The sequence below is a fragment of the Cervus elaphus genome, chromosome 11 (genome assembly GCF_910594005.1).
Source record: "Cervus elaphus chromosome 11, mCerEla1.1, whole genome shotgun sequence".
Taxonomy (NCBI): domain Eukaryota; kingdom Metazoa; phylum Chordata; class Mammalia; order Artiodactyla; family Cervidae; genus Cervus; species Cervus elaphus.
In genome coordinates, this window is record NC_057825.1 from 6447206 (window position 1) to 6473138 (window position 25933).

Below are 25933 nucleotides of genomic sequence, written 5' to 3' on the forward strand. Positions count from 1 at the left end.
TGGGCAGGGGGCACCATGACCATTCACGTCTCCACTGGCCTTTCACCTCGACCAAGGGCTCTAATGGTTCCACTCATGGCTGCTCCCCACAACGGCCCTGTGATAGGGGTTGAGCAGAGACTCACTCCCATCTGACGGAGGGAGAAACGGAGTCCCAGTGAGCAGCAGAGACTTGCTCGGAGTCCTGGAGAAAGCCGGTCACTGAGTCAGGCTGGGAGCTTGTGGCAAAGACACAGGGGACACAGAAATGTACAGCCTGGGCGGAAGGAGGGAGTCGGGGGTGGGTGGGTGGAAGGGATTCTGAGTTCGTCCCAATCCCGGGGAGCAGACAAAGCCTGAGATGCCTAGATGCCAAGACAGAAGCTGGGACCAGCTGTTTATTCAACAAAAGCCTTTTTATTCATTCAAAAATCAACCATTGGGTTTATTCCGCAGATATTAAAAAAGAGGGGGGTGGGGGGCAAGGCTTCCCATCACAGTGCCCTTATGCTAATTCACTTGCTACCCCTGGGGTGGTCCTAGAAGAGGGGCGTGTGGGACACACGCTGCCAATGAGGTGGGGCTGGAAGCCCAGGGCCTGGGTGAGATCTTGGCCCCCCTCCTCAAATCCCCATCTGCAGCCTCCTTCTCAAACCATCTATTTGGCTGAGCAAGTCCCCCAAATGTCTTTACTGCTCATCACCACCAGGGGGCGCTCCCAGCATTCCCTTCAATACTTAGAAGCTGAAACCACTGGGAACCGGGTAGCTTGCGCTTGAACAGTGAAGCTGCCACTTCCCAGGACACCCAGGACTCCAACCCACCACCACCCCCCAAACCCCAAGAGAAGAGACAATGTCCCCGAAAGCCCAGGTGCATCTGTCATCTAGGAAGTGTCTGTCAAAATGAAAAGCACTTCAGGGGATGGAGAGGACACATGTTTGCCTTGACGTTACTCTAAACATTGCTTGGTTGAATACTGGAAACGCATGAGGTTTTCCTAAGTACCATCAACGCGGAGCAGGGAGCGGACATCGTGAGGAAGGAGCCAGGGCTGCTGCAGGTGTGCTGCCCGAGGCTGATTCCTGCTCCTGGGCTGGGGAGCGGGGTCAGGGGGTGGGGGAGGCTAAGAGCCTGGCTTCCAGCTGGCCTGGAAGCCCTGGAGAGCAGCAGCTGATGGGGTTGGGCCTCGGGTGGGAAGCGGTGGCAGGGAGAGAGGCCCATGGACTGCTCAGGGTTCCAGGGTGCCGAGGCTGGAGGCCTGGTCAGAGGAGGGGACAGGCTTGTCGCTGTCCACAACCTCTGGCAAAAAATGGCCAGTGTCCAGCATGCTCTGGACAGTCTCCGGGCAAGGACCCAAGGTGTACCTGGGGCACGGGTCCACAGTACCTCCTGCTAAGCCACACCTGTGGCTCCAAACCAAAAGGCCAAAGGCGAGAAGGTGGGAGGAAAGCCTGGCACTCAGCTCTCCCCAGACACCTGGGAATCAATGCCTCAGCTGATGGGACCTACATGCTGAACCCTGGAGAATTCTCAGCCACAAGCCCTTTCCATGATGCCCCCGGGACAGCTGCACAACCACTCCTGACCCCTGGACCAGAGACACAGATTGAGTCTCAGAAGTCATCTGACCTCCAGTCCCAAGTCACCAAGCTCACCTCCCACCCTAGGCCCCCAGGTCAGAGCCAGGATGAAGAACTGCAGGATTTGTGATGGGTCCCGGGGCCTCCTGGGCCAGTGGCCTGAGCAGGAAGGGGACTGCAGGGGCCCCAAAGGGCCCAGGTTTCAAAGTCCCCCATGAAAACAAAACTACTGATCCCACTCATGCAGGGTCTGTCTGGGGGGCTTCCAGGGGAGGCAGAGGGTCCGCGAACGTCAGGAGGGAGAGGGGGGAGCTGGCTGAGTGGTCCAGCCCAAGGAGTGGACGCGCAAGGCCCACGCTGGCAGAGCCGCTCTCTGACAGAGCGTCTGGTGGCTGAGGGCTAAGGAGCAAGGGAATCTCTGGCCTCCTGGGAAAGTGCAAAGTAGACGGTGAGGGCGATTCCCAGTGGGGGCTGAGTGCCAGCTCCTCGTCTCCCGGGGCCGGGATAAGCAGGGAGGGGGTCGGCTGCTGACTGTGCAAAAAAGAAGGCAGGATTCTAGACGCCAGCCTGGCCCTACCACAGGCTGGGAGGCTGCTTCTGGCCCCCGAAGCCTTCCCTGGGGGAGGACAAATTCTGAGCCTGGAAGCTGGCTCAGGAGCCCAGGAGGACCAGGATACTGCGGGGAGGGACAAGGTGTGTCATCGGACCCCACGCAACGCCACCACGGGCTGCCGTGTCCCTGAAGACATGTGCCAAGAGACGAGATGGAGGCTCAGACAGTCCCCGTGTCTGCTGGGGTCTGGAAACTTAGCCACAGACCACAGAGTCACCAACAGCAGGAGACCCGGGCTTAGAATTAGACAGCGTCGGCAGGGACAGAGAAAAGCCTTCAGAGCCTCCAGCCCAGGCCTCCTGGGTCTGCAACAGCGGCGGAAGCTGGGGCCCAGAGAGGGCAAGGGGGTGCCCGCGATCACAGAGCCAGCCTCGGGCTCCCAGCCTCTGCTCCAAGGTCATCTGACTCTGGGGCTGCTCTGTCTCAGTGGCAGGCAGAGCTAGAAAGTTCCACGAGCTCAGGCAGGTCACAGCCGGAGAGGCCACCTGAATGGGACTGCCTGCAGCTCATCTCTCCCCATCCTTCCTGGCTTCTCCCTTCTCTCCCCGCCCCCCTCCACCCTTCCTGGCTTTTGAGCTAAAGGAGGGAAGGGTACCGTGTTCCTCTGGACGAGGCAGGCAGGAAGGCAGGAAAGCAGAGTGATCGGCAATTCTCAAAGCCCTTAAACGTTGGCTCACTCCCTCTTCACCTCTCCTAGCTTCCTGGTCCATCCCCGCCGCCCGCCTTCCTGTCTCTCAGTCTCAGCACAAACCTCGCGGCTGCAAACACCAAAGCGAGAACCGAGAAGCTCAAAGCTGTCCCCTGTCCATCCTCAGAAAAGATGGGATGGACCCCCAGGAGGATACAGGACAAAGAGAGGTGTGAACTGGGAGCAGAGAATAGAGATCCAGAGAGGAGGCATTCGGGCAGAGGGAACAGTGCATTAGCCATTGAAGAAGCCCACCTTTCCCCTCTCCAAACATCAAGCAAGCACAGTATCTAAAATTTTAAATTTAAAAAAAAAAAAAGATTTTTGGCTTCTTGGCCGCTGCAGGCCACCATCCTCCTAAGAGTGTCGGCAGGTGGGTGAGGGGCGTGCACATGTAAACGGTGGGCCCCGCATCCCTGGGACCGTTGGACACACAGAGGCAGCAGCAACAGTTAACAACCAATAAATAAAAGATATCAATTATATATGTATATATATATATAAAAAAAAACCTCACTTTCCCCACCAAAAGCACAATACTGTTATCACAGAAAATCAGCATCATCGTAATTAATCATCCTAGCCAAGCAGGCGGTTTTGCTGCCCGAGGAAGAGGGGGCGGCAACATCACGTTAACCCCCACGCCCGGAGCTTCCCCGCGGCCTCTCTGGCTTCAAAGGTCAAGGTGGGAGGCAGGGTTCTCCGACGTCCCCAAGGCATTCTCCCCATCTGTCAGTCGGAATCTTCTAGAACAGAAGGTAGTTTTGTTTTTTTTCTTTTTCAGTGTCTGTTTGAAATAGAAAAAAAAAACAAAAACACAAAAGCACACACGCAAGGAGAGCAGGCGAGACCGAGGCCCCGCCTGCAAAGCGGACGAGTCCTGGGTTCTGCAGAGGGCCGGGGCCTTTCCCATCCGTGGGCTCGTTTTCTGGACAAGCGGAGGTTGTTGGCGATCGGAGCCGGCGGCTTCAGGCGGCGGGTGGGTGCGGGGCAGGGGGGAGCCGGCCTCGCGATTCCAGGGCAGCTCGGCTGGGCGTGGATGCGGAGGAAGGCTTGGTGGACACGGGAGTCGGGGGCGGGGGAGTCAGGGCGGACGTGGCCTCATGGCACGGGAGGAGGTGAGTGGTTCCCAGGCATCTGGAAGACACAGGAGGGGGGGCCGGCTCAGCGCAGGCTGCCAGGGGCACGGAGCCGGCGGGAGTCAACCCTGCGGGCACCAGAGACTGGTTTCGTGGAAAACAATGCAGCCCAGTTCCTAACAGGCCACCGACCAGTACCCGTCCACGGCCCGGGGAGCGGGCACCCTGGAACTAGAGGACCAGGTGACAAGTCCTAAAAAGGTGCACTCCCTCCAGTCCACACATTTGGTGCTTAAGGATGTATGCTTCAGAAATAAATGCGATGCTTATGACAGTATCATCTGTAACAGCAAAATTAAACAGGAGAGGACAAACTGAGTGTCCGCGATAGGGGGACCGGCGGGATTAATAAGGACAGAACCATGTGACAGAGTGTGCAACGGTTAAGAACAAAGTGAGCAGGGGCCAATAAGCATAGGAAAAGATGCTCGGCAGAATCAGTCATCAGGGAAGAGCAAACCAAAACCACGAGGAGGGATTGCCCCGGTGGTCCAGTGGTTCAGACTTCCTGTTTCCAATGCAGGGGGCCGCAGGTCTAATCCCTGATCAGGGAACTAAGGCCCCCATGCCTTGAGGGTTAGAGAGAGAGAGAGAAAGAAGCACCACTTCACAAATACTAGGATAAAACCTGAAACTGACAAGCATTAGTGAGGCTGTGGAGAAACTGGAACCCTCAATCATTCCTGGTAGCAACATAAAATGACGCAGATACTGTGGAAAAGTTTGGCAGTTCCCCCCACCCCAAATTAAGCTCATCAAATGCATTTAAATCCCTAAACTCATAATTACACATATTGTTTTTATAAAACATCATTGGCCACTTCTAAAGGATGTGAGAAATCCAACTTGTTTTGAAAACTGATAAAGAATCAAGTATCCATCCTGCCCTCCCTGTGAACACTATACCCTGGGGATAACCCACGAATGGATGAGGGAACATCTCCTTTTATAAAAGTGATGCACCCAGCCATGAAGGAAAGACAACTGTAGGATGTCACCATTTTGCAAGACCTGGTGAATGGATGGGGATGGCAATCAGCAAGAGGTGCTGATGTCACCGACATCATGTGTGCCTGCCGGACCCACACAACCCCAGCCACGAGACAGTCTCACCAAAAGTGGACCAAATCCAGTGGCAAGATCAACTGCCATTTGCAGGAAGAACAGGAAACAGGAGTCTGTAAACAGCACCCCAGGGCACCGTTAGCAAACCCCAGACTGTGGGGAACCCTACAGAATGCGCTTCTCAACAAACAGTGAGACGGAAAGGGAAGGGGGAAAATTTAAGAGATGAAAATAAACAAGAGGGGACTTCCCTGGTGATCCAGTGGTTAAGACTTTGCCTTCCAATGCAGGGGGTGCAGGTTCGATCCCTGGTCAGGGAACAAAGACCCCACATGCCTCACAGCCAAAAAAAACTCGAAAACAAAACCCATAAAACAGAAGCGATATTGTAACAAATTCAATAAAGAATTTTAAAGTAGTCCACATAAAAAAATTTTTAATAAAAAAGATATATAAAATAGAGACCTACCAACCAATTGCCATCTGTGGCTTTTATTCCAATTCTGATTCCAATAAACAAAGTGAGAAGAAAACTGTGAGATAATGGGAAACTGGAATTTAAATGCTGACGGGAGCGTATTAAGGAATTACTTTTTTCTTGGTATTATGGATTTTTTTTAAAAAGTCATTATGTTTTAGAAATACATTTTGAAATATTTATGTATGAAATGATATGATGTCTTGAATTTTCTTCAAAACAACCCAGCATGAGTGGTGTGGGGGAGGGAATAGATGGTCAAGATTGCTATGAATCCATGATTCTGAAGCTGGGTGATAGGTACATGGAGTTACATATTCTCCACTATTGCCTGAGAGTGTTTCTATAATAAAAATGGTTTCAATCCATCCTCAAATTTCCAACAACCTAAGTGTCCCATACCACAAGACTGGTTAAAGTATGGTCCAGCCATAAATGGAATACTATGCAGCTATTAAAAAGGATGATCTCAAGCAAGATTTAGTGATGCAGAAAGTATGCATGATCTCAGCTCCTGAATAATTCAATGAATTATATAACAGTAATTTATCTAAGAATTATGATACATCAGGAATCTCAGAAGGCAAATAAATCACAAAAACGATGGAACACAAGTTGGATATAATTATAACCAGACAGGATCTGGGAAAGCCTGAGAAAAAATGAGAAGGGCAATTTTCGGGAAGAGCTTTAGAAAAGTGAATCTTGTCACCCTGAAAAGCTTGTCACGGAAATAAAATTACACTGTCCTGGCTGACACGTGAGGGTGAGGGTAAGATATATGGCTACATAAATTGTGCTAAGGAAAGCCAGTGCAGACACAAAGAATGTGAAGCCAAGTTGGATAAAACACGTTACAAACCTGTTACTGTTGAGTCTCCAAAAGAAAAAATAAGTGTTTCCTACAAGTTGTTCTTTGAAAAAACAAAGCAAAAACAGAAAAATAGCCAACAGCATATGGTTATGAACTCATTGTTGTTGAGGAAATATGTATACATATACATTCATAGAAAACTGTGAGACAAAAACAAATAAGGTAATTCAAAAATAATTACACGCTTTAAAGAAATGAATTACACTGTACAACTTTTCCTCGGCGGGGAATACATCAAAACCCAGGCTTGCACCACTTTTCCATGGCCTGGAGGAAATGAAGCAGTTGTTAGGTGACAGTTGCCAAGGAGGCCGCTGGTGGTAATTCACAAAAAGGGGACCGTGAAAATTAGACAACAGATCAGGATGTGCTCCAGGACCCAGAGCTGCATACTGAGCATCTCTAAGATTATAGAAATATCTGTCACAGTTCCTTTACAAATTGGTTTGATTATTATGTTCCTATGTGACCCAGTTACTGAGCATTAAGTTTCTGTAAGTATTCAATTCTTTCTGAATCATTCTAGACACAAAATGTTCACAGTGGTTATTTCTGGGCTATATGTGTGTGTGTTCAGTCACTCAGTCGTGTCTGACTCTTTGCGACCCTTTGGACTATAGCCCACCAGGCTCCATTGTCCATGGAATTTTTCAGGCAAGAATACTGGACTGGGCTGCCATTTCCTCCTCCAGGGGAATCTTCCCGACCTAGGGATCAAACCTGCATCTCCTATGTCTTCTGCATTGCAGGTGGAGCCCTGCAATGGGTTATATATAAAAGGGTTATATATGAAGGGGTTTTTTTTTTTCCAATAATAATTTTTAATGGAGATTTTCTTTTTAAACATGTTTTCTAATGTCCCTTCAATGAAAAAGGATTTAGTATGCAAGATAACACTAGAAGCTTCAAAACAGGCCTCCTAAACAAAATATCAGCAAATCAAATCTGATGACACATAAAAGCTTATCATGAGTGGCTTAGCATTCAAAAATCGATTGGTGTAAGTCAGAAGGGCCATCGTCACAAAATCCACAAGCAATAAATGCTGGAGAGGGCATGGAGAAAAGGGAACCCTCCTACACTGTTGGTGGGAAAGTAAATTGGTACAGCTGCTATGGAGGACAGTATGGAGGTTCCTTAAAAAACTAAAAATAGAGCTGCCATATGATCCTACAATCCCACTCCTGGGCATATATGCAGAGAAAAACATGGTTCGAAGGGATATATGCACCCCAGTGTTCACTGTAGCACTGTTTACAATAGCCAAGACATGGAAGCAACCTAAATATCCATCGACAAATGAATGGATAAAGAAGATGTGGTACATACATACAATGGAACATTACTCAGCCGTTAAAAAGAATGAAATAACGCCATTTGCAGCAACATGGATGACCCTAGAGATTGAGTGAAGAAAGTCAGACAGAGAAAGACAAATATCATGTGGCATCACATATGTAAAACTGAAAAAAAAAATTATAAAAATGAGTTTATTTACAAGACAGAAACAGACTCAGAGACTTAGAGAATGAACTTTTGGTTACCTGGGGGTAAGGCTGGAAGGGAAGGACAGCTAGAGAGTTTGGGGTTGACATGTACACATTGCTATGTTTAAAACAGGTAACCAAAAAGACCTACAGTATAGCACAGGGAACTCTGCTCAATATTATATAGCAACCTAAATGGGAAAAGAATTTGAAAAAGAACAGAAAAAAAACATAGAATATCTAAAAAACATAGAATATTTAAATGGGCAGGACTCCATGGATGAGCCATACAATGTATTCACACACACACATACAAATCAACTGGTGTAATTCATCATCTTAACAACAAAGAGAGAAAAGTCATATAAGAATATTGATTAGTGCAAAAAAAAAAAAGAATATTGATTAGTGCAGAAAATTTTGATAAAATTCAACACCACTAATGATTAAAAAAAAAAAAAAAACCTCCTAGAAAACTAGAAAAGAAGAAACCTTTCTAAATCTGATCAAATCTATCTAACAACCTAACTAATACAAACCTAATACAAAACGTAACTAATACAACCTAACTAATAACAAACAACCTAACTAATGGGAAATTATTGAAAGCTTTCCCCCGAGAGTTAGACCTTCATCACTCCTGTGTGACTGGAGAGCCCAACCAGCAAGGAAGCAGGAGAAAGGAACAAAGGCAGAGAGATAGGAAAGGGAGAAACAGAACGTAGACAATACAAAAGAATCTAAGGCAGAATCTAAGATTTCATAAGTGAAGTTAGCAGGACCTTGGTTACAGGATCAGTTAAAAAAAAATCACCTGAATTTCTATAAACCAGAAACAAATGGAAAATACAATTAAAATTATTACTTAAAACACCATCAAAAACATCAAATACCTAGGAATAAATCTATTAAGAGATGTGAAAGACCTTTTAGCTAAAAATAGCAAAATGTTACCAAGACAAAAATTCAAAGGATGGCATCACCAACTCAGTGGACATGAGTTTGAGTAAACTCTGGGAGTTGGTGATGGACAGGGAGGCCTAGCGTGCTGCAGTCCATGGGGCCACAAAGAGTCGGACACGACTGAGCACCTGAACAGAACTCACTGAAACAGAGAGATACACCATCTTCACGGATTGGAACACCCATCATTATAAAGTTGCCAATTTTCCCCCAAGTTAAATAGGAGATTCAACTCTTGTATGCATGCTAAGTCACTTCAGTAGTGTCCAACCCTTTGCAACCCTATGGATGTAGCCCGCCAGGCTCCTCTGTCCATGGGATTCTCCAGACAAGAATATTGGAGTGGGTTGCCATGCCCTCCTCCAGGTGATCTTCCCAACCCAGGGATTGAACCCAAGTCTCTTACATCTCCTGCATTGGCAGGCAGGTTCTTTACCACTAGCACCACCTGGGAAGCCGAGATTCAACTCAATCCCAATCAAAATCCAAGCAGGTGTGTGTGTGTGTGTGTGTGTGTGTGCGCGCGCGCGCACATAGGCATTTATAAGTTGATTCTAAAATGTATATAGAAATACAAATAGCTTAAAGTAGTGAAGGCATTCTTGAGAAAGAAGCAATGGGATCTTGCTTCTCGAAATCGGGTTATAAAAAGACTGTGCTTTCACCTTGGGTTCTCTCCCTCCCAGAAATCTCACGCTCAGGGAAGCCAGTCACCATGCTGTTAGGCAGCCTTGTGCAGAGGGGCACATGGTGAGGCTGCCAAGCCAAATGAGTGAGCTTAGAAGTGGGTCACCCCCAGCCACACCTTCAGATGAGACCGCAGCCCTGGCCAACAGTTAGTGATCACCCCGGTTTACCTAACACAGAGGGGTTTCTCAGGACATAGGACTTTGAGCGCTAAATCTAGGATAGCCTTGGGCCAACTGGGATTGTTTATCATCCTCCTGACAGCTTGGCTGTATCCTCAAGAGACACTTTGAGCCGAAGGCACCAAAAAAAGCTGCATCCAAATCCCTGATGTTTGTTCTTTCCAGCTGCAGTTTTGCAAGATCTCAGTATGTAGCAACAGACAACTAAGACAGCGCTGCACATAAGGTGATGGTAAAATTGAGTATGCACACATCAGCTTCCTGGGTAGCTCAGCTGGTAAAGAATCTGCCTGCAATGCAGGAGATGCTGGTTCGATTCCTGGACCGGGAAGATCCCCTGGAGAAGGGATAAGCTACTCACTCCAGTATTCTTGGGCCTCCCTGCTCAGATGGTAAAGAAGCCGCCTGCAATGCAGGAGACCTGGGTTTGATCCCTGGGTTGGGAAGATCCCCTGGAGAAGGGAATGGCAACCCACTCCAGTACTCTTGCCTGGAGAATTCCATGGACAGGGGAGCCTGCCAGGCCCAGTCCATGGGATCACAAGAAATCTGACACGACTGAGCGATTTTCACTTTCACTTTCACATATGCCAATGTGCCCAACTTCAGCGCTCATCAGAGACATGCAGATAAAGATTACAACAAGCTATCACTACAGGCTCACCAAAACAGCTGAAATTTAAGAAGACATAGAAGATCCAATGCTGGCCAGGAAGTGGAGCACTGGGAGCACCCATATATCACGAGTGGGAGTAGGAGATAATACAACCACATTGGAAAACTGTCCAGTAGTAACAACTAAAGCTAAATATACTACACACATTCTGTGTTCCAGCAATTCTACTCTTAGGTCTGTACCGACAGAATGCATCATCCAGGAGACACGTTTAAGACAGCTGGACAGGACCGTGGGGGTCAGTTCTCTGCCAGCAACAGAAGCCTCAGTAGGCTATCATCCTGCACTAAGAGCAGAAAACCAAAAGCTTTTGAATTAAAAAAAAGAAACCACATTTGAGCTATTGATCAAGAGAGTCAGAAGCTGAGGTCTTCAGCCACCCTGAGTGAGAAGGGATATTCTCCCAGGCCCCTGGCCCTGACTGAGAACTGGGACGTTTCAAAGTGTTTTCAACCCAGGGAAACTTCTATTCAAGTCAAGTCTCTGGATGAATCTAGGTATATAAAAATGACAAAAACAGAGGAGACCTGGCTGATCTGAAGGCCCTGCCTCCTGGGCCTCCCCCTACTTACCTGCCAAACCCAGGTGTCCTCTGGCTGGGTGTCCCCCTTGCCCCCACCCCACCCCCAGGCCCCCTCCACTCACCCCAGCTCTGGGCCTTGGACTATACCAGCCCATCATAGAGGGACAGCGCCTGCACGATGGACGGGTCCGCCTTGGATCCTTCCTGGAACTCCTGCAGCGTCAGCTTCCCATCGGCGTTCTGTAAGCAGAGAGGCGGGTAGAGGGGAGGGGGTGGCCAGCCTCCTAGGATGGAGGCCTCTGGCCCGGACCCTGGACACGCCCTCCCCAAGCCCAGCCCAGGGCTGGTCCCCAGAGAGCTTCCAAAGTTAGGTCAGGAGGGAGGCAAGGCCGCTCATTAGGTGGGAGGAGCCGGGCACTTCCTGGCTGGCTCACCTTGGCTCGGCGACCCGCCTCTCAGGGCTCCTTTTTTGCATCTGGGGACTGGAGAGACATGCCCACCTTCTTCAGGGCACTGGGGGAGCCGTCCTTGAGCTCAAGCTGTTGTAAAGGGCTTGGCTGACTGGCAGTGCCCCTTAGGGCCATAGTTATCATCCTCGCTGCTGTTCGTCCTCACAAAGACTGTTAATCCCACAAGGCTGAGGGCCTGATGCGTGTCTCTGGGGGTCACCCTTGGAAAGGTGTTTAAGCCATTTCTGGAGCAGTGTACACCAAACTCCAGAGATTGGCAAGGAGGCTGGGTGGAACCCACGTAAGAGGGCTTTGGTGGATCTCTTGTGGGAGGAAAGGATTCAGGCCAGACTTCCTTCCCTGGAGCATCTTTCAAGGAAACACGTGAGGGCAAAAGAAAAAGGCTTTGGCGGCCACCCCCTCCCTGCCACGTCCCACACCCGGAGAGGGACGGTGTGATGAGGATTCCACAAACTCAGCAGGCAGACCTCAAGGGGTGTCCACTGTGGGCCCCACTCACGCTACACGGGTGCTTGGTCTAAAGAAGAGGGGCTGGTCTTATCACCGTTTTACCGGTGAGGATGCTAAAGCTCAGTCACCTGCCCAGGGTCCCCTGGCTGCTAACTGGGGAAGCCGGGTTTGCACCCAATCTGACCCCAGTGTGCACTTTTGTGTCCCAAAATAAGGGAGGTCTGAGTGGGGGCGGGGGAGGGGGATTTAACACCTTGCTGTTGAATAACATTGAACCTCTCTGCAGGAAACTAGGATTCTCAGCCCACACTCTGTGGACGCATGTTTTGATTGTCACCAGGAGCCCAGCGCCGACTGAGCCTCCATGTCTGAGCCTCTCTGACGTGAGCTGATCTCACTTTTTTAATTAAGGAAGTCAGGCCTCAGGCTCAAAGCTTTCAGGACAAGCACCTGCACCCAGCCAGGATGTAATAATAAGGCCAAGGTCACTCTCATTCATGTTCTTTTTTGAAGGCAAGCAACACTGGGTTTCCGTACCATCCTGCTATCCAATTACTATTTAAAAACAATGCTATTTCCACTTTTAAAACTTTGGTATAAAGAAAGGTTTCTTATATAATATTGCTTATATGCAGAAGCTTAAAAAATGGATACAAATGAACTTATTTATGATACAGAAGCAGACTCATAGATTTAGAGAATGAATTTATGGTCACCAGCAGGGGAAGGGCTGGGGGAGCGATAGGTGGGGAGTTTGGGATTGACATATATACACTGCTACACTTAAAATGGACAACCAACAAGGACCTACTGTGTAGCTCAGGGGACCCTGCTCAATGTCACGTGGCAGCCTGGATGGGAGGGGAGTGTGGGGGAGAATGGCCACACGTTATATGCATGGCCGAGTCCCTTTGCTGTCCGCCTGACATTGTTTGTCAATCGGCTATACCCCAATACAAAATAAAAAGTTTAAAAAAAAATAATAAGAATGAACTTACTTACAAAACAGACTCAGAGAGAATGAGTTTATTCCCCTGGTTACCAGCAGGGGGCAGGGGGAGGGCTAGACTGGGAGTTTGGGATTGCCATGGACACACTGCTATATTTAAAATAGATAACCAACAAGGGCCTACTGTAAAAAATGATAATAAAAATAACAAACTCATTTTAAAAAGAAGGGTTTCTTATACTGGGGTCTGTGGACAGAATTCAGCAGGTCTGTGAACTAAAATGGGAAAAAAAGAGGTCGTTCTTTTTGCTAACTTCTAACTGAAATTGAGCCCTTCCTTCCATAATGAATCTGGGTGACGATCCCCCACAGGACCGGCAGTACCTGTGACTTTGTCAACCGTGGGGATCTCAGCATTTTCATGATACATCACAGCTGCTGTAGGACCACCCATACATATCGCCCCACTTTGGTATTATGGGATGGTTAAACCCACCTCTATATCTTATTATCCAACGTATTCATAAAGAAGCTCACATCACAAATTTTTTTTTAAAAAAGGTCTTGCCAGCTGTATTCCAAATAGCTCCCTTCTTAATCCTGTGGATTTTATCTGAAGCACTTAAAAATCATTATTCTGAGGAATCCACAGCCAACTTGTCCAGAATGCCAATATCTCTGGTCCATGGCAAAAAATGTACAAGGTTAAGAATCTTAGTGAATCAAAGAGAAAGAGCTGGACAAATTTAATTAAAACCCTTGATGTTCAAAGGGGATGGCTGCCAGCCAGACCAGTGGACATCACACCAGTTATGATGCCTACCTACTCATGAGCCGGACCCCTAGGTGGTCAGCGGAGCCTATGGGAGGGGTCTCACCTTGTCCATCATGGCGAAGATCCGGTCCACCCTCTTCTCTGGGGTGTTCTCCTCCTCAGGGAGCTCTACGGTGTTCCCCTGCCAGGGACAGATGAGGTGGGGACTGGCCTCTGCCACACCTGGCTTGGGGCCCTTTGCTCAAAAATACGCCCCCCCCAACTCCCGCCAACCCGGGAATTCCCTCAGTCCAGTGGTTAAGACTCCACACTTCCAATGCAGAGGGTGAGGGTTCGATCCCTAGCCAAGGAACTAAGATCCCACATGACCCGGGGCACAGCCAAAAAAAAATATGCCCCCCAGACAGGGGCAGTTCCAGAGGAGGCCTGCCTCTCCCTCCCTCCGACTCCCCACAATGCCGCCACCATCTGTAATTCTGCTCCAGAACATCCCATCCACCCCAGCCCCCATCTGCACAGAGCAACCCCAGGCAGTGACCCTCATCGGGCCATCTCTTACCCCAGGCAGGAGAGCCACCCCAGGGGGTGCTTCCCCTGGGCCAGGCCCAGTCACTAAATTTCATGTCCCTATGGCCTCCCCCTCACCCCATATGACCCAAGTTTCTCACCACCATCTGGTAAATGGCGTCCACAATGTCCAGCATCTCGTTCCTGGTGATGTAGCCGTCGTTGTCCAAGTCGTAGAGCTTGAAGGCCCCTGCAATCAGCCAGCCAGGATGGAGTCACCTCTGGCCCGGGGCAGGGGAGGCGGCCGCACCCCGCATCTCAGCATGCAGTCCGGCCAAGAGCCCCACCACTCATCCAGTCAACGAATATCTGTTGTTGTCTAGCAGCTCAGCCGTCTCTGACTCTGCTCGACCCCACGGACTGTAGCCCACCAGGCTCCTCCGCCCATGCGATTTCCCAAACAAGAATACTGGAGAGGGTTGCCATTTCCTACTCCAGGGGCTCTTCCCCACCCAGGGATCCATCTCACATCTCCCGCATTAGCAGGCGAATGCTTTACCACTGAGCCACCTGGGAAGCCCAATGAATATTTACATCAACACAGATGGGAGGAGACAGACAGACACACAAAAGGACCCAGGCACCATTTCAACCAGAGTTATTAAAGATACATATATGCAAAGGAGACACCAGGTCTGCAAGAGCTGAGGCCTCAGAGGCTGGAGCTGAGGGGGGAGGGGGCCCCAGGAGCATCTCCCAAGCACCGCCCTCCCTCCCCACCTACCAGCCTCTGCCTGTCTCAGTCACTCCCTTTCCACACTGATGCTGTATCTTGCTAGGGTCATCTTAGAAAATAAAATCATATGCCCGGGAAAGGGGGAGGAGCTTCTGCATAAATAAAACCCTCTTTTATTCCTAAAAGAAACCGCTGTGTTTTCTTGCTGCCAATACAAAGCGGTGAAGATGTCTCAGTGAGAAGCGGTGTTCAGTCGCTCAGTCATGACGACCCTTTGCGACCCCATGGACTGCAGCATGCCAGGTTTCCCTATCCTGCACCATCTCCTGGAGCTTGCTCAAACTCATGTCCATCAAGTCGGTGATGCCATCCAACCATCTTCTGTCCTTCCCTTCTCCTCCTGCTCTCAATCTTTCCCAGCCTCAGGGTCTTTTTTAATGAGTCAGCTCTTCCCATTAGGTGGCCAAAGTACTGGAGCTTCAGCTTCAGCATCAGTCTTTCCAATGAATATTCAGGACTGATTTCCCTTAGGATGGACTGGTTGGATCTCCTTGCAATCCAAGGGACTCTCAAGAGTCTTCTCCAACACCACAGTTCAAAAGCATCAATTCTTCAGTGCTCAGCCTTCTTTATGATCCAACTCTCACATCCATAAATGACTACTGGGAAAACCATAGCTTTGACTATACAGATCTTTGTTGGTAAAGTAATGCCTCTACTTTTTAAATACGCTGTCTAGGTTTGTCATAGCTTTTCTCCCAAAGAACAAGCATCTTGCTCATTTCATGGCTGCAGTCACTGTCTGCAGTGATTTTGGAGCCCAAGAAAATAAAGTCTGTCACTGTTTCATTGTTTCCCCATCTATTTGCCATGAAGTGATGGGGTCCGATACCATGATCTTGGTTTTTTGAATGTTGAGTTTTAAGCCAGCTTTTTCACTTTTCTCTTTCACTTTCATCCAGAGGTTCTTTAGTTCCTCTTCATAAGGGTGGTGCCATAAAGATGGTGTCATCTCCATATCTGAGGTTATTGATATTTCTCCCAGCAATCTTGATTCCAGCTTGTGCTTCATCCAGCCCGGCATTTCACATGATGTACTCTGCATGTAAGTTAAATAAGCAGGGTGACAATAGACAGCCTTGACATACTCCTTTCCCAATTTGGAACCAGTTTGTTGTTCCATGTCCAGTTCTAACTGTTGCTTCTTAACTTGCATACAGATTTTTCAGGAGGCAGGTCAGGTGGGCTGGTATTTCCATCTGTTTAAGAATTTTCCGCAGTTTGTTGTGATCCACACAGTCAAAGGCTTTAGTGTAGTCAATGAAGCAGAAGTGGATGTTTTTCTGGAATTCTCTTGCTTTTTTTTTTTCTATGATCCAATGGATATTGGCAATTTGATCTCTGGTTCCTCTACCTATTCTAAATCCAGCTTGGAAAAAAAAAATCCAGCTTGAACATCTGGAAGTTCTTGGTTCACGTACTGTTGAAGCCTAGCTTGGAGAATTTTGAGCATTACTTTGCTAGCATGTAAGATGAGTGCAATTGTGCGACAGTTTGAATATTCTTTTCTGTGCGTTTCTTTGGGACTGGAATGAACACTGACCTTTCCCAGTCCTGTGGCCACTGCTGAGTTACCCAAATGTGCTGGCATATGCGTGCAGCACTTTTTCAACATCATCTTTTAGGATTTGAAATACCTCAGCTGGAATTCCATCACGTCCACTAGCTTTGTTCATAGTGATGCTTCCTAAGGCCCACTTGACACTCCACAATGTCTGGTTCTAGGTGAGTGATCACACCATCATGGTTATCTGGGTCATGAAGACCTTTTTTGTATAGTTCTTCTGTGTATTATTGCCACCTCTTCTTAATATCTTCTGCTTCTGTTAGGTCTGTACCATTTCTGTCCTTTATTGAGCCCATCTTTGCATGAAATGTTCCCTTGGTATCTCTAATTTTCTTGAAGAGCTTTCTAGTCTTTTCCATTCTGTTGTTTTCCTCTATTTCTTTGCATTGATCACTGAGGAAGGCTATCTTATCTCTCCTTGCTATTCTTTGGAACTCTGCATTCAGGGAGAAGTGAGTTCTAGTCCACGGTCTTCATCTTCTCTCCAGATTCCCTCACTCTCCCCTCTGAATCCTTCTCTTGACCCTCTTCAGGGCCTTGCACATGCTGTTCCCCTGCAGGAGCCCTCTTTCCTCCTCCCTCTCCCAGCCAGCTTCCCCCTTCCCAGCTCAGCTCCCAACACACAACAGGGCCAGCTCCTGTCCGGTCAGCTCACATCTCCCACTTCCTGCCTTGGCTGCAGTTTTCTGGGACCTTATGGATAATGCCCCCATGCTAGACTGACAGCCACAAAGGCAGGTGCCTGTCTATCTGATGCTCCAGTGGGTCCCAGCCTCTGCCCAGCACTGACACGTGGCCATGTTTGGTCAGTATCTGTTGGCTGAACCAGTACATAAGTGAATGAATGAGATCAGTCATCAAAACAGCCTCCGAAGTGGTGGGTCCAGCCCTGGAAGCGGAGTTTTTAGCTCCACGCTGTCCTGCCTGAGGTGCCATGTCTGTGTGTGTTAGCCGCTCAGTCGTGTCCACCTCTTTGTGACCCCATGGACTGTAGCCCGCCAGCCTCCTCTGTCCATGGAATTCTCCAGGCAAGAACACTGGAGTGGGTTGCCATTTCCTCCTCCAGGGGGCCTTCCCAACCCAGAGATCAAACCCGGGTCAGGTTGCAGGCAGATTCCTTCACCACTGAGCCTCCCATGTCTGCACCTGCTCAAATGTCCCTCTGCTCCTGCCCCATCTGTCCACCTGCCTAAAGAAGCCACGTTCCTCCTGCCTGGGCACCCCTGGGAAACCGCCTCTGACCTGGAAGGACAGGACTTCTGTGCCACTGTCAGCGCCAGGCAGACAGCCTGGGCCCGGGTGTTTGGCCTCCCTCCAGCCTGGGACCACCAGGGAGCAGGACTTACACCGCAGCTTCTCATCCAGGGTTCCCCTCGAGGTCACCGACAGCGCCTGGATGAACTCGGAGAACTCGATCCGCCCGTCCTGCAGGAGAGAGAGGGGCAGGCGTGGCCTCGTTACTGTGGGTCAGGCCCCTCCTCCAACGGGTGGTGATGGATGGATGGCAGCAGGTACCAGACGCCCAAGTGCAGAGCAAGGGAGGGAAGGGATGAGGTTCAGAGAAGATGGGGGGGTGGGGGGACGGGGAGGATTAGAAATGGGACAGGCCAGGAGGAGGGACAGCGACAGGGCGAGCCAGGGGGAGAGCCTGACTCCACAGCTGGTGGAAGGAACAGCCAGCAGCTCCCTCAGCACAGCACAAAGGCCCCCAGAACCCCCTTCTCCTCAGCCTAGAACCACAGGCTCAGAGGCTTGAGAAGAAGGCGGGGCTCTGGACTGTTCGATCCTGTTTGGTTTGCAGCTGAGGACACTGAGACCCCGGAGAGGCCGCCGGAGTTCCTCCCAGGGTCAGGCAGCGTCTTGGCTGCCGCCGCCTGCGGAGAAAGCCAGGGCATGAAAGAGCAGAAACAAGCCTGAGTGCGTGACAGTGTGGAGCGTGGCAACAAGTAACAGGACGTCCACCACGAACATGCGGGAAGCCAGGAAATATGCCAGCGCAGGATGGAGTCCGGAGGACTGCAGACGCCCCAACGGTGGGTATATGCCGACTGTGCGGGTGGCCATCGCCGGTGGGGGGCGGCAGGGGTGGACACACTACAATGTGGATAAGGCTTGAAAACATCATGCTCCGTGAAAGAAGCCAGGCACAATGGATCTCATAGTATATGATTGTTAGTTTCCTCATCTGCAAAATGGGGGTAATTAAAAGGCATCCTTTACTGGTAGTCAACTGTAAAGTGAAAGAAAGTGAAGTCGCTCAGTCATGTCTGACTCTTTGCAACTCCATGGACTGTAGCCCACCAGGCTCCTCCATCCATGGGATTCTCCAGGCAAGAGTACTGGAGTGGGTTGCCATTTCCTTCTCCAGGGGATCTTGATGACCCAGCGATCGAATCCAGGTCTCCCCCATTGTAGGCAGACACTTTACCATTTAAGTCACCAGGGAAATCCAGTTGACTATAAGGTCTCAGTAAAAATAATGCATGTAAAGGGCTTAGTACATAGTAAATGTTCAGTAAATGTCTATTATGATTACAAATCCTATTATTATCCCTGGAGGCATTTGCCTTTTGTCCTTGTAAGAAAAGGGTCAAGGTGGACATATATGTGTGCATGTGTGCATACACGCATGTCTGTGTGGATGGTATGTGTGTGCGTACATGGATCTCTGCGGGCGCCTTGAGCATGTGTGAGCTCACACAATGAATACACATGCATGCATTTGTGTGCAATATGAATGCGTGTGTATCCATGTGTGTGTGCATGCATTTATGTGCAACTGTGCATATGCATGTGTGGGTCGCATACATGTGTGTGCATTTGTGTATATGTGTATGTGTGTTCCTTCTCCGAAGGGAACATAAGCGGGTTAGTGTGGGTGTGGAGATGCCTCAGGAAGGAGGGGACTCTGGGCTGGTTGTGGGGGGTTGGGGGGATTCCAGGCTGGTTGTGGGGGGTTGGGGGGAGACTCTGGGCTGGTGCAGGACCCGTCAATCCCCAGCTCACCTTGTTCTCATCAAAGACATTGAAAACAAATGTGGCAAACTTGGTGGGGTCCCCAAATGGGAAGAACTGCTTGTAGATCTTCTGGAAGCCCGCCGCGTCCAGCTGCCCGCTGGGGCAGTCCTTGATGAAGCCCTTGTACCTGTAGGTAGAGACCAGGCGAGAGACGGTGAAGGAGACTCCAGCATCACCACGTGCTGGGAGCTCCTGCCCAGCATCCCGGAAGCCAGAGGCCCTGTCCTGGGAAACTGTGCCACACGGGGTCATGAGCACAGACCTGGACATCACAGGCCTGGGCTCATCCAACCCTTGCCTCTCGTTAGCTGTGTGACTGGCAAAAGGCCACACCTCTCTGAGCCTCATCTTTCCCAGGGGGTAAGAGTCACATGGCCACTCAGCCCCCTGCTCCACACAGGCACCTAACACAAAACTCACACAAGCAACCTCCTCGAAGCCTCGCTCTTGCGCAAGGCACTCCCGCCTCCCCCACCTTCTCCACTGAGCCCCTCCTGGAGCCGGGCAGGCTGGTGGCGCTGGTGGGCAGAGCCACCATCTGGGGCCTGGCAGCTGGCTCCTCCCACGTGCCTGCACCCCCCATGTGCACACACCCGCTCCCCTGCCTCTGTTCCCAGGGAACGGGGTAAACAGTGCAGGAGGAGCCCGGCAGTCTCTCAGGGCACCTCAGGGCTTCCCACTGGACCTGTCCACCCTGCGTTCCCAGGGCCCAGCACGGGACCCTCCAGACAGCCAGCCAGCTGACGGCAACATGGCTTCGCAGCCCACATCCCGGCTCTGCCACTTGCGGGCTGTGCGTCCTCGGGCAAGCGCCTTCTCCTCTCTGAGCCTGACTCACCTCCTCCACGAACAGCGACAGCTGTGACCTCCGCCACGCGGGGACTGTGCGAGATGCTGACGTAGCATCCTTGGCACAGGGCTGGACATAAAAAATAATCCATGGCATGATCTTTAGTGTCATGACCTCTGTGCTCTTTGAAATCAGTTCACCAGCTGGCCCCTGCATGGAGCTTGGCAACTCCAGCCAGGACATGCCTTCCTCCGAGAAGGATTCCCAGCACAAACAGGGGTAGAGAGACGGATCAGCTTTTATCGGCTACCAGCTGTTACCTCCACTCAGCCACTGTCTGCTGGGCGCTTTGCAAACCTGATTCTCTTGGGACACCCGAACAGGCCCACGAGCAAGGTATTATAAACAAGGCCCTCCCACCATTTTTTTTAATGGTGTGGCTTGTGGGAGTTCAGTACCCCGACCAGGGATTGAACCCTGGGCCTTGGCAGTGAAAGTACAGAGTCCTAACCCCTGGACTGCCAAGGAATTCCCAAGCCCATTTTAAAGATTAGGAAGCTGAGACTCCATCATGGAGAGATTTGCTAGTCCTCGCAGCCTAGACTGGAGCTGAGGCAGGGTACGAAGTATCCACTGAGAGGGTCAGATGCTCAGAGACACCAGCCCTGGAGATGTCACTGTTCTTCAGTCTACCCGGGGCCACTCTCCGATCAGGTCTTAGGAAAGTTACTGGAGACGCGTGACTGGCGGCCAACTCACAGGGAGCCTGTGGGGAAGCCACAGTGCCCCCACCCTCGGAGAACAATCTGAGGGGCCTGGGCCGGGGGAAGGGATGTGCAAGGCACAGGAAGGAGGGGGCCTTGGCAATCGTGAAAGTGTTAGTCACTCAGGTGTGTCTGACTCTTTGCGATCCCATGGACTGTAGCCCGCCAGGCTCCTCTGTCCACGGGGTTCTCCAGGCAAGAGTACTGGAGTGGGAGCCATACCCTTCTTCAGGGGATCTTGCCCACCCAGTGACTGAACCTGGGTCTCCTGCCTTGCAGGCAGATTCCTTACCATCTGAGCCACCAGGGAAGCCTGGGAAGCCTAAGTGATTGAGGTCAGACATCAGAAAGAAAGCAAGACAAGACTCTTGCTAACATGTCAGTGTTCTCTTAGGGGTGCGGGAGAGGCCGGGAGGAAGCCAGGAGATGGGGTGGAGCTCAGGGTCTGGCTGGTGTGAGTTCTCACCATTGGCAGTGCCCATCACAAGCAAGGGGTCTTAAAGGAGGCCGGGCCTCCATGTGTCCTCCCGCCCACGCCCTGGGGCACCTTGAGAGGCCAGAGGCCCAGGGCGGCGGTCCAGGCTCAGTTGCCCTGTCTCATCACCTTTGACAACAGCCCCATGCCAGGTGCTGGGCTAAGCCTTCGTGGACAGTTCCTCCTGCAGTTGCCGCTCAGCCCTGCTCGATGGGTTCAGTGACCCCACTTCACAGATGAAGGCGCTGAGGCCACGCCCCTCCCACAGCAGGACCAGGAAAGGGCTGGTCCCCCCACAAAACATCCTTCCCAGGTGTGTGTTCCAGGAGCAGATCTCCACGCCTGGGCCAGGATGCAGAGCCAGGGAGGAGCGTTTCGGAGCCAAGACCTGGTCTGTGACCCCTGGCCCCGGGTCAGGACGGGTCCCTAGGCACGAGGAGGAGGCAGGCCTGGTGCCAGGACGTGATGACCCACGTGGGGACATAGCAGGCCCTGGAGACCCAGATGGGGGCCACACTTCCCCTGGTGTCACCCAGCACTTCCCATCCCCACCCCCCCCCCGCCCCAGTGGGCTGTGTGTTACTCGAGTGATTCTAAACTATTATTAAAATCAATAGAGGGATACCCGAAGGTGCCCAAAGCCATCTCCTGGCCGGGTCCCTGCGGCTGCCTGGCTCCTGGGAGGGGAAGGCGGTGGGATGGGAGCTGGCAGTGCTGTGTGCACCTGCGGGGGTGCTGGCAGTGGGGGCCCTGCGGCTTTCCTGGGGGGTGCAGGGAGGCTGGCCTCAGTGGGGAACCTCCAGGGGGTGGGGGGCAGCTATCTAGTTTCCCTGGCAGAGGCTGTCCCTGTCCCTGTGGGGCCCAGCCCCCTTGGTGCCATTAGCAGCAGCCCACCCCAGCCTGATGGCCCAGCCTCCCCTGCCCACTGTCCCCGCCCCCCTCGGCCCATATTCCACACCCTGCGGCACTTTCCAGAGTTGGCCATGCCAGCCACCCTCCCGGCCTTCACACCCGCAGGTCCCTGGGCCTGCAAAACACCTCCTCCTCCCCTTCACCTGGATACGCACTCATCCACCAGGTCCCAGCTTCCCTCCAGGAAGTCTGCCCAGCTCCCCCCCAGGGGCTGCACTGCTCATCTGCTCCCCCAGCCCTGGAAAGACCCCAGGGCAGCAGGAACCACACTGTACCACACGTACCTTCAGGCTGTGTCCCCCATCCTACCAAACTCCCTGACGCCACGGCGCCCCCACGCCTGGCCCAGGGCCTACACATAACGAGGGCTCAGTAAGCGTCCCGTGAGCTCAGTGAATGAGCTGGGTGAACGAATGAATGAATAAATAAACACATAGAGAGAGGGAGAGCCAGGCATTCTTCCTGAGCCCCGGAGACCCTGGTCGGAACCTGAGAACTCCAGGCAGGTGGTTACAGAACCACGGGTACACTCCCATCCCGCCACGGATCGATGGGAAACTGGGGGCCCAGAGAGGGAGAGAGACTGGTCCAAGGTCACACAGCAGACACTAGGCTCGGTCCCGGGACTCCTGCCTCCCAGGCTTACTCTTCATCTGCCTCTCCTGCGAGCCAAGCTGCATGTAAAGGCAAGTGCTTGCTCTCCACACACTGTAACCCCATTATCAGAAGATGGGGGCACCCCATCTCACTGAAGCAGAGAGGAGTCTGGGCCCAGACGCCCCAGTGGCCCCCAGGCCCTGAATTTGCTCTTCAAGCCCTCACGGCTCTGAGACCAGGACTTCCTGCCAAGGCCCGGTTCCAAGGTGCAACTCAGCACCCCCTGGCTGGCAGAGCCGAGACACACACCCCAGGCACACACACCCCCTCCCCACCGCGGGCACGCAAGGGAGCTGCTGCTTAATAACTGAGTTCCTGCCCGGAATTCCATCCCAGGATAACGAGAGACGTACGTGACTGTGCCCCATCCTCGGCCCTGGCTCAGGTTCTAACAGGCCCGGGGCCTCCTCCGTCTCCCCACTGCCCCTCCCTCTCTGCTTAGACACACAGCTGCCTGGAAACCTGCGCCGGAGCCCGCCCTGTGCTCCAGTCCCGGCTCATCGTGTCTCACAGTAAGAGGCCTGAGGAAAGCCCTTCCCCGCAATGTCCCACAGTTTCTCTGCTGGCAAAATAAACAGCTTAGACTAGATCAGGGTTTTCTACTGGCACTACCGACATCTGGAGTCGGACGATTCTTGGTGGTGGAAGCCTGTCCAGTGAGATGGAATGTTTGACGGCTTCCCTGGCCTCCCCCTGCTAGATGCCAGAAGCATCCCCACCCCAAGTTATGACAACCCAAGGTGTCTCCAGACAATGCCAATATCCTCCCTGGGGCAGAGCCACTCCAATAGAGAACCATAGGACTAGACGGTCTCCGGGGAGCCCCACAGAGCAGAAAGAGGGTCTTCCCCAGTGTCTACCTTCCAGTGGTTGAGGATTCCTAACAACAGGGACCCGGGCTTTCCAGGTGGCTCAGCAGTAAAGAATCCGCCTGCAACGCAGAAACTGCAGGAGACACAGGTTCGCTCCCTGGGTGGGAAAGATCTCCTGGAGGAGGGCATGACAACCCACTCCAGTGTTCTTGCCTGGAGAGTCCCATGGACAGAGGAGCCTGGCGGGCTACAGTCCATGGGGTTGCAAAGAGTTGAATATAACTAAACTGACTTAGCATGCACACACAGACATGGGGCTATGTGATTTCTGGGCACCATTTCACCAAATCGTTCCAACAAACCCAGGAAGTGGGGATTATTACACCCATTGTACAGATGGGGAAACTGAGGCTAGGAGCTGTTACATTTCCTCTTGGCTCAGGGCCACCACATGGCATTTCTTCAGCCCAGCACACTCCTTCCCCTCCTCCTCCCCCCTTTTGTTCTTAGCCTCAGTGCATCTCCCCATGAGAAGCCCCCTCTGCCCACCCCAGACAGAGCCAGGCTCCAGCACACACACTCACAGCACCCTGTCCCTGGCCTGGGCCTCGCAGTGGTGGCCGTAGCCTCTGTGATGACAGGCCAGTGAGTGCATCTCAGGGTCTGTCAAGGCAGGAACCTCACATCTTCTAGCTCACTCCGAATCTGCAGGATGTACCGACACGAGGCAGGGGCTCAGTAAACACCTAGCAAGTCGCACGTGGGCAAACAGGGGGCCCGAGGTGGAGCCCCAGCACCACCTCTGTGTGCGGCCAGCCACCAGCCATGGCCCAAAACCTCCATGGCCTATTTTCCCGGGCGCCTTCTGCGTGGTTCCAGCCTAATGGTGGAAGCGACAGAAGTCCTGGCGCTGATGCTGGCGCAGGTCAGGCCAGGGAAGGGGAGCGGCACAAAGCATCCTCACACAGCCTTGTTTCAGAGCAGGGGTCTTAACTCTGTTTAGGGATCGGAGGAGAAGCCATGGGACCGAATCCGGGACACAGCCCTGCCCCGGAGCTCCGCACACGCGGTCCCCAGCCACCAGAGCACGGTGTCTGACGCGGCTGACTGTACCTGAGAGTCAGCGCTCCACGACAGGGTGGGGATGAGAGAAGAAAAGCCTAAATTCGACAACTGCGTTCTGACGCCTCTTTAAGAGGGAAAGGGAAGGAAAAGAAATCTGTCATTTCATAAAAACACTGCAGGCTGAATGCCACTTACAAAACATTCCTTCCTGTACGCCTCCCACCACAGCACCAGCCTGTGTCTGCCCCCCACTGCGCCAGCCTGGGTCCCTTGGGAGACTCCAGCGCCTCATCTCCCCCAGTCCCTGCTGCCCCCGGCGCTCGGAAGGTGCCTGGCACAGAGTAGGTGCTCAGTAAGCCAACAAATGAATGAATGAATGAGGGAGTGAAGGAAAGAGGGAGTGGGTGAATGAATGAAGGAATAAGGGAGTAAGTGAATGAAAGTGAGCCAATGAATGAGAGTAGGGCATGAATGAGTGAATGAAGAAGTGAGCAAATGAGCGAAGGTATAAGGGAGTGAATGAGGGAATGAATGAATGAATGAGTGAATAATGGAGTGAGTGAATGAATAAGTGACAGTGAATGAATGAGTGAATGAGGGTGTGAATGAATGAATGAGTGAGTGAGTGAAGAAATGAGGGAGTGAGTGAATGAATGAGTGAATAAAGGAGTGAGTGAATGAATGAATGACAGTGAATGAATGAGTGAATGAGGGTGTGAATTAATGAATGAATAAGTGATGAGTGAATGAACGAACACCAGCCATGACCCGTGGGTCCGACTCCAGCTCAGCTTCCCATTCTCTGCAGGCCCTGCAGCCCCAAGGCCACCAGGGCCTCGTTCCCCAAGGCCCCAGCCTTCCAGGCCTTCCTGGGACCCACTGCTCTCGGATCCCACGGAGTCTTGTCCCCTGGGACCCAGCTTAAAGCGAGCCCTTCATCACCCTCCATGCCCACCCACCTCCCTGCCAAGGGTTAAGTGTGGCAAACG

General features: G+C 51.7%; 1 protein-coding gene across 3 annotated transcripts in view; it reads right to left on the reverse strand.

Annotated features, from left to right (window-relative positions):
• Positions 1 to 376: 376 nt before the first annotated feature.
• The window catches only part of NCS1 (neuronal calcium sensor 1), a 55217-nt gene continuing 29660 nt past the window's right edge, over positions 377 to 25933 (reverse strand). For 2 of the 3 annotated variants that reach the window (XM_043916587.1, XM_043916585.1), the window contains exons 3-8: positions 19458 to 19596; positions 17798 to 17876; positions 14250 to 14338; positions 13685 to 13762; positions 11060 to 11177; positions 377 to 4000 (exon numbers count right to left, since the gene is read on the reverse strand). In XM_043916587.1, the coding sequence (XP_043772522.1) occupies positions 11079 to 11177; positions 13685 to 13762; positions 14250 to 14338; positions 17798 to 17876; positions 19458 to 19596 (484 nt within the window). In that variant the 3' untranslated portion in view covers positions 377 to 4000; positions 11060 to 11078. Of the gene's footprint in view, positions 4001 to 11059; positions 11178 to 13684; positions 13763 to 14249; positions 14339 to 17797; positions 17877 to 19457; positions 19597 to 20307; positions 20389 to 25933 lie in introns of all 3 variants that reach the window. The other variant, XM_043916586.1, reaches the window with a different exon arrangement.